The sequence below is a fragment of the Cynoglossus semilaevis genome, chromosome W, assembly GCF_000523025.1.
Source record: "Cynoglossus semilaevis isolate Cse_v1.0 chromosome W, Cse_v1.0, whole genome shotgun sequence".
In the NCBI taxonomy this organism is placed as follows: Eukaryota; Metazoa; Chordata; class Actinopteri; order Pleuronectiformes; family Cynoglossidae; genus Cynoglossus; species Cynoglossus semilaevis.
The window spans coordinates 14,189,143-14,197,870 of record NC_024327.1 but is presented as its reverse complement, the minus strand read 5'-3'; the positions used below and the strand labels follow the sequence as shown (position 1 = coordinate 14,197,870).

The 8,728-nt window shown below is 43.6% G+C and overlaps 1 protein-coding gene across 1 annotated transcript in view; it reads left to right on the top strand.

Moving 5' to 3' along the window:
- Window positions 1-1,291: 1,291 nt before the first annotated feature.
- LOC103397246 (protein patched homolog 1-like) overlaps window positions 1,292-8,728 on the top strand; it is an 84,405-nt gene continuing 76,968 nt past the window's right edge. The window contains exons 1-2 of the mRNA XM_008335464.3: window positions 1,292-1,462; window positions 3,010-3,202. Of these exons, the coding sequence (XP_008333686.2) occupies window positions 1,292-1,462; window positions 3,010-3,202 (364 nt within the window). The remainder of the gene's footprint in view (window positions 1,463-3,009; window positions 3,203-8,728) is intronic.

The following is an 8,728-nucleotide window of genomic DNA, read 5'->3' as shown; positions in this document are numbered from 1 at the left end:
GAGTAGAATTTACTCTGTAAATGTTACACTGACCATAAAGTAAAATTTACACAAATTTTGAGTGGGACCAAATATTATCTGAAACGGAGTTAATTTCAACTCTTTAAGAGTTAGATTAACACTTACTGTGTATTTTTTAATTTAATTAATGAATGAATAAAGTATTATTCTGTTCCTAATGTTGGGTGAAATAATTTCTCTATACCCACATTTATATTAAAAAAGGATTTTATTTTTTTTAGATACATTGTTTGAAAAAACTGTTCCAGAATTTAAACGAGTTTAAATGTGCGCCACCAGGGAAGGTACGCAAGGACCGTTTGCACCTTTATATAATTTTGACAAAACTGGAAAACTTAATATACCGAGGGAATTTTCTTCTGTCAATTTTCTGTCCTATATTCGATTATATCTTTGGCTATTTGTTCTACTGTAGCTGGAATGGTAAAGGTTTTAGCTAATGTTTTAGCTAATCTTATACACAGTGGGGCTTCAAGATACGATCTACCCGTAATACAAATAAATAATTCACAAATAGAAATGTTCACATAGATATTTTGCCATTATGGAATATCTTGTCCTATTGAAACAATGGTTGACTCCCTCCATGCCAAAACACCGCGGACACCAAACACACCGGGCAGCGCTGGCTCGCCACTTCTGAGCCTCCTCTGAAGTTGGAGATGCACACATGAGGTCCTGCGGTCTGGGTGGTCTCTCTACTTTAGTGACCTGTTGCTAAGCAGCTAATAATAGTCGTGTTTGCTGAGTAAGGTTTGCCCTTCTGGAACCAATCAGATGCAAGAAAGTCCTGCAATCTGACAGCCCCAGAGGACGGGATCTCGGCTCTTTTTTCCTCCCTCTTAGCCCGCCTCCTCCTCTGCCTCAAAATGGTGAGAGGTATTTTCTTCTCTTCTATTGAAACTCAGAGCTGGCCGTGACGCGCGGCCCAAGGAAAACCACATAGATCTCTAGCAGAATGCCACGACCATCGAGCTTTCTTAGCCGTCGACTCGTGTGTGGGAATCACTTTGCGCACATCTCCTTTTAAGAGAAACCTGCTTTGTACTTTCCCAAGATACTCAGTGAGTGCGGTGGAAGCGGCGGAGACCCCCGGATCACGAAATGTTGGGATGGAAGACACAGACTTTGATTCGCCGTCTCCAGCAGGAGTATGAAGTCCTACTTCGCGGGTGTACGATCTCCGAGAGTGAAACTTGGGATATCGCTGCACGCTTTTGGGGAAATACCATAAAGTGAGAAACTGTAACCATATCGCAGTCCCCGCAACATGGCCTCGGCCGCTAATGCGCCATCCGAGCAGGAAAACAGAGACCCAGATCGGCCGAGAGTAACGCGGAGGAACAGGGGGAACTACTCCCGCAGCACACCGCTGTATTTGGAGTATTTGCAGCGGCCGAGTTACTGCGATGCCGGTTTTGCTTTGGAGCAAATATCAGAGGTAATTGCTGTAAATCCTAACTCCTAAAACCACGATCCATGCTGCTAGTTTTCTTGGATCAAGCGTTAAATGTGTCCAAACTAAGTCCAGTGGCTGCTAGGTAACGGGACGGTCAGGGCAGGAGGGGGGATACAGGGGTAAGGCAAGGTTGTAGCAAACCCTGCGAATGTTTTGCCTCCTATTTATTTGCAATATTCACACTTAAATCAGTGTTGCCGGCTTCTGTTAAAAGATGCTAAGCAGGATCAGTGTGCGCACAGCACCAACATGGGATTCCCGTGCATTTATCGTAACACCCAGAGCTGTAACGGTCTGAGGGAGAGCAAAACATGCATCTTCCAGCCGCAGTCAACACAAGAATTGACGCTTCCATAACGTCCACACTGACGTTTGGCTCCAAGACCAGCGTAAGAATGATTTGGCGGATGAGAGTTTTTTTAGAAGCTTGTGTGAGAGAGAGCGAGTCAGTTAAATAGCTTCAGCTGAAAAGACAAACAGTGAAATCCATGTGGTTGACTTCATTGGATAACAAATATTGGGAATGTGTGATGGCTCCTCACTCCCCATGCAGGTCAGAACACAGGCTGCTCCAGGACTGTGTTTACTCACATTTAAAGGACCATTGCTGATGTTATTATTTAATTCTTTAGTACTAGTTCTTTGACCAAGAGGCAGCACTTGGTCTTTTATACACAGATTCATATATATGGTGCTCTCAGTTAAGTTGAAGTGAATAAGTGGGATGTTTTTTCTTTTCTAGTAAGGGTAAAAGTTTTGGTTAAAATGTGCAATTGATTGAAGTCAATGAAGAGTCCCTTACAGGTTCTGTGCAGAAAAGTGTTTTTTCTGTGTGTTTTTGGGGCAGTGGCCGCATGGTGGTGCAGTATAAGCCACTGTCACACAGGCACTGTCCTACACCAAAAGGTTGCAGACATGGGAAGTGCTGCATGAAAAACCTTCATGTTCAAGATTTGTTGTTTGTCCCTGTATGTGGTATTGCGTTAGACTGTCTAAAGTGTACCTTGTATTCTGCCAGGTGACCATTGGCTTCCAACTAGCCATGTATTCTTGACAAAGTAGTAGACGATGGCTGAATTCTATCACAATATGATGTGTAGGTTTTAAAAAAAGGTGTAGTTTCATGTGAATAATCACAGCCTGGCTTCTGCTGTGACAGCAATTATCAGACTCTGCAGGTGACCTGTGGAGGATTAAGATGCCGTCCCCTTACGCACATTCTTCTTAGGTTACAGTTTATACATGTTACTGATTTGACACAACTGGCATCTGTCGTTCTGGGGAGTCTTGCAGTGGTTTCCTGGCGTCTCCCTGACAGATGTGCATATTTTAGTCACTAAAGATTAGGAGAGTGAGACTGAGATTGTGTTTAAGTATTTTCATCACCTGAAGGGATAAAAACCTTTTTATTAGAGGCATATTTTTGCATTTAAACTTAAATTGAAAGTAAACCAAAAAAATTTTTCAATACTGAATATTGCTGTATTTTTGAATTGATAATAACTTTTGGATTTCTGTCTTGATTGCAGGGGAAGGCGACTGGAAGGAAAGCACCCCTATGGCTGAGAGCAACGTTCCAGAGACTTTTATTTAGGCTTGGCTGTTACATACAGAAGAACTGCGGAAAGTTTTTGTTTGTGGGCCTCATGATTTTTGGAGCATTTGCTGTGGGCTTGAGGGCTGCTAATTTGGAGACGGATGTGGAGAAACTCTGGGTTGAAGGTAAGTCATTTGTGTTGGTTATATGCTGTTCTCAAAAGACTAAACTCACCTCCACTGTTCCACTGTGTGTATTGTTTCACAAAAATGTGCTAAAACTATTTTTCATTTCAAAGTTTACTGCCATTACTATAATGTCTGAGGGGGCATAAAGTGTTTTTTTTTTTTTGGACAAAAGACAGTTGGTGGGTGCTGCTACACAAGCCAGGAGAATTGTTTATTGTTTACACTATGGCAAGTATCCAAGAGAAAATTGCACATCATATAATTTCTTCAGTACTTGCACTGTTTCAAACCATGCTAGATGCATGCACAAGATGTGCAAGAAGTGGCTGTAACTGCACCCAGAAGTAAGTTAAGTTGTAATTAAGTTCATAAGCAGCTTTTGGGGTAGAGAAAACTTTTGTCAAAGCCACCATTTTGTGTGAGAGAGTGTGTGAGTGTGTCTGCCTGCCCCCAGCAATTGAATTCTCAGTGACTGTGTGTGGTCCCGTTTTGGACAGCTCTCAACTTTCCAAAAAGATTAGTCTCCGGCTGGAGGGAAAAAGTGGAGCGAGGACAGGAACTTGTTGTTGTGGAGCAGAGGGGCCACTCACTTGTAGATTAAGAAAAAACTTTCAAGGAGCATTTTTTATTATAGAATAGGGGACTGTTCTTATGGGTGGTGCCTGGGGGGTAGGAGGAAGGGGCTGTGGGATTTCTTTCCCTTCTTTCCTTTGAGGGCAGAGTATGTTGCGGGAGTCATGAATGGAGGAGCAGACGTTGTTTGTGAGAAATTGAGGCATAGTTTTTTACAACAGATTTTTCACATGTTTGAGGTTGCGCCTTTAATTTCCATACTAAAATGGATTAGTAGGGGGAAAAATCTTCTGTTGACTTTTGTCTTACACACCTCTTCTTAGGTGTGTTTTTTAAGAAAAGTAATCTGTGTTAAAAATAAACTTAGAGCAGGGCAGATCAATGTTAAGCATTTGCAGTATAGGGTATTAGAGTGTTAATAAGTAATTAATGCAAAGGAATGAACAATTCTTGCTGTCTTTTAACAAACACAAAGTGCCTTCTCTGATGGAGAATGTCATTAAGAAAATGGTTTGTCCTTGACTGTTATTAGCCACACCAATAAACATTTTGTTTTATGAGTTTTGTCAAAATATTTTATATTATGTCAAAGAAAAGAAAAGAAAGTGAATTATTTGTCATTGCACACAACAAAATATGACCTCTGCTTTTAACCCATCACCAAAGTCAGCAGGGGGCAGCTTGAGCATCCTGGGAGCAGTGTGTGCCATGCTCTGTGCACCTTAGTAGAAACTTGGCAGCTGGTGGACTCGAACCTAAAAACCCTCCGTACCCAAGTCTGCTTCCACTAAGCCACCATTGCCCTCTTACTAATGACTAATAACCAACCGAATATGAAATGTTGCACCTCATGTCATACCTGCTGCAGCGCTGCAATCAAGCGATTGGTTCCACCTGCGCTCACCGGCTGTTGCTGATGAGCGAGCAGCGTATTTAAGCTGCAGCAACACACTCCTCGCGGTCAGATAGTCTCTTCTGTTCGCGAGGGCTGCATGTTCTTGGTCAGTTTCTAATTGTGTAGATTTTTCCGCTGCCCAAGCCTTTCCTGTTGTGACGATCCACGCCCGCTCTCACCTGCTCTGTGGACGAGAGTCGTCCCATCTTGTTGAGGAGAGTTTCTGCTGTTTTCTGCTCTGCCTCTCCGCTCCTGTTTTGGTTCCGCTGCTTCGCAGCCTAGAGGGAATCCGCCGCGGTGACGTCACTCCCGTGGGAGTCCCTAAGGGCGGGCATACACTGTACGAATCTTGTCGTTGATACCATCACACACTGTACGAGTGATGTACAGACAAAGCTCACGATTTATGTACTCATCGAACATGACTCACACTGTGCGTGTGAAAACGGCCCGTCGGCCCCTGCTGACTGTCCTGTCTATTGACAGCTGTCAATAAAGATTTATTTGAAAGCTCCGACGCCGGTCATTAGCAACATGCTATTCAAAAAGAAGAAGCCTGTCATTATGATTGCTGCGATACTGTGCGCTGAAAATTCGAAAAAGAAGAGGCGCCGGCGCATCTGGAGTCGGAGATGGCTCAATAAACGTGGACAGTACGATTATTTATTTATTGTTTATTACGTTTATTGTGGACAGTGCCACAGCTCTATCAATCTCGCCTCCATATTTTCATGCCACCGACGCCTCGCCATGGTTACTAGCACTTTGCGCAGGCGTACTGAGGGAGAAATGCTTCGGTCGGCTCGGGGCTCTGCTTCCACTGTGCGAAACAGTTTGTCGGCCGACCCAAATTTCTGACATGTCAGAAATTTTTCCGACCGTCCGATGGTGGTTCGGGAACAGATAATCAGCCCTTGTGATCCCCTGTACGGAAAAAGACGCCCGACGAAACGTGAAATCGGGCCGAGCGTCGCCAGGTCGTGCGTCTCAAAAATCGGGTCAAAAACGGGCTAAAATCGTACAGCGTATGCCCGCACTAATACGCGGAAGTAGCTACTTCAACAACGGGATATCTAAGCAGAGGTCACGTTCATCAAAGAGACTTATTGCTCCAAGTGGTGACTTCCTTTGTTATAAGACTGTTAATCATCAATACTCCACGCTTATTCCTGAGACCTCCTTTTATTTTAAATTGAGGCACCTTTTGTTGAAAGACCCTTCGCTACCCAGACACGTGTATTTATTCTCCATATTTGTTTAAAAGACTTCCTTTATTTCAAGTGGAGACACTTTTTGTGGAAGGACTTTGCACTGCCAAGACACGTGTGTTTAGCTGAACCGTGAGTAAACTTTTAAAAGAACTTTCTATCTCGGTGTGTTGCATTTGGGTCCAAAGCCTGACGTCCCTGACACCTCAGTCTGATGGCAGCTGTGTCATATCCAGCAGTAATTTTCTGAAGACTGACTGGTGTAGAGCTCCAGCTGTATATGGTGCTGTACACGTACAACACTTTTATAAAACTTGATCTCTAAATCTATTTTATTTTTTAAACTTATCAGCTACTTCCTTTTTGCACTCTCTTAGCACTATGTGCCACCATAATTTTTAGCGGATTATTGGTTACAGCAGGCCATTTTCCTCAACCCCTTCTAACTTGCCCCAGAGTTGATTAACTGGAAATTTTCCTCAGTTAAACAATTACAGCCAAACTACACACAAAGTAAGGGAAAAAAGTTAAAAAGATGTCTCTCCAACAGAGATGGCTTATTTTGACTACAATACTGCATACAACTGAACCTGGTCCAGCGTTGGCTCACACTGATACACAGAGATCTACTCACAGACACTGACAAAGAGACTGGGTTTCCTATGTCCCGGTATGTGAGGGGTTCTTGAATTTGGTAGGGAGAGATCTGTTTGTTTAGATTAAACTGCACAGCTGAGGGATAGATTAGTTCTGCCTAGACCATGAAACACCGTGCTGGGCCGTGCTGGGCCATCGTTGGATAGAGGAAAAGCAGAGAGAGGAGGAGAGGAGTGGCTGTTTGCGACCCATGCATGACCCCGCCTGGAAGCTGTGTGGCCTTTGGACGCACACACGCACATTACAACTCGTCTCATATTTGATCTCTTAACTCCTTTTACAATGAACTCTGCATTTGTGATTTTACTTTTGTGTCAGCCGTCACCTGTGTTTGGGTAGTGTTGAGATTTTAAGCAGACGACCATTAACTGTGTATTGTAGTCAGCCAGTGTGTTTATTCTACACTCACTCATGTGCCAAAGCATTTACAGAGATTGTCTCTTCTCACACAGCACTCACTCACCATTGTTTCTAAACACTCTGACACAGGAAGTTCTGTTTATTAGACAAAATGACATAGACCGATTGGGGATGAGTTGGACGAGCACACACAAATGTGCAACTGCCTAACTTGCAGATGTTCCTGATTTTCTACTTTACCTAACATTTTAGGCAATGTAGTGTCACATTTCTTCTAAAGTTGTAGTGCATATTTAAAGCAGAGTGCAATCACCATGTAGATAAGCACTGTTTATATCCACTTTGACACTCAGTAAATGATTAGCCACAACTGGAAGTGATAGTATTAAGGTCTCCCATGTTGCGCTCAGTCTCGCCCAGCACAAACGTATGACTTACTATACACAGTGCACTCTCTTTGGCATCTGAACTCATGCCTTTTGCCCTCCGTGCGACTCCAAATGCATCCTGAGTTGCTAATTTCTGATGATTCTGGATGATCTTGTGATGATTAACTATAAGCCACACTCGGGGCGCAAAGATGTAGAAGGGAAGAACAAGAGTTCCTCCTGACTACAAATGGAACACTTTTGTGTTTTTGTGTTAAGAAAAACACAGCCAGTTTGTAAAGTAAATAGCTGGGTGTCTGCCTCTAATTAAAACAGTATCGCGTAAACATTGGCCTTCCTCTAGAACATACGTGTCAAACTCAAGGCCCGGGGGCCAAATGCGGCCCGCCAAGCCGTTTTGTGTGGCCCGTGGGAGCTTAAAAATCTTTATGCATGCAGCAGAGTTTCTTAACCTAATTTTTACTTTAATTAGTAAAAATTAAGTACATATTTTCATTGTGTACCACTGCGGCCCGGTACCAAATGATTTATGGACTGGTACTGGTCCGTGGACCGAGGGTTGGGGACCCCTGGTCTATACAGTCTTCTAGTTACAACCGGCCCTTCAAGGGGAACTGTATTGATGATGTGGCCCCTGGTGAAAATGAGTTTGACATCCCTGCTCTAGAATGTTCTCTCTTCTGGTCCATTTCAGTGAAGAGAAAAAGCGGAGATGTGGAGTGGCTGTGTGGTTATAGGGCTGTGTCAATAGGGGGAAGTTAGGAATGGAGCTTTTGAAGCTTGAGATCTGGGCAGAGGTTGAAGTTGAAACTGGGGCTGAAGCAATTGAGCTTGAGCTGTACAGTAATCAGTGCTGATTGGTGGTTTCCTTGTAGCTTTAGCATAGACTAAAAGACAGAATGGGGCCTTTAGTGTTCAGTTGGTTTCTTTTGTTTCATTGTACAAAGAGATAATGTGAATGACTTTGATTAGAATCAGTTTATGGTCTCAGAGTTATGGTCTGGACCAGGGCTTATAGGGCATTGGAGACAGAGGGGAGGTCCCGGAGAGCTTTCTCTGGGGCATAAGTGTAGAGGCCATGGAATATGAAGACCTCTGGGACCCTGAGGTCATCTCGTAGAGGCCCCGCTATTTAAAACCTCACCTGATACTCACCCTGTGGCCTGGGTGCAGAGTGAAGACTCACAGCAGAGCAGAGGGGGGATGGAAGTAAGGTAGCATAAGTGGGGGACTTCAGCAGCTGTCACCATGCCTTGTTTGCATTTTCCTGTTTATGGTCATATGTGTATGTCTCTTCTTCTTTTTCTTGTCCCTTTTTCAGGGGTTGCCACAGCAAATCATTGATTTCCATCTCTCCCTGTTCTCTGTATCTTCTACTCTGACTCCAACTATCTGCATGTCCTCCCTCACTGCATCCATATATCTCCTCTTTGGCCTTCCT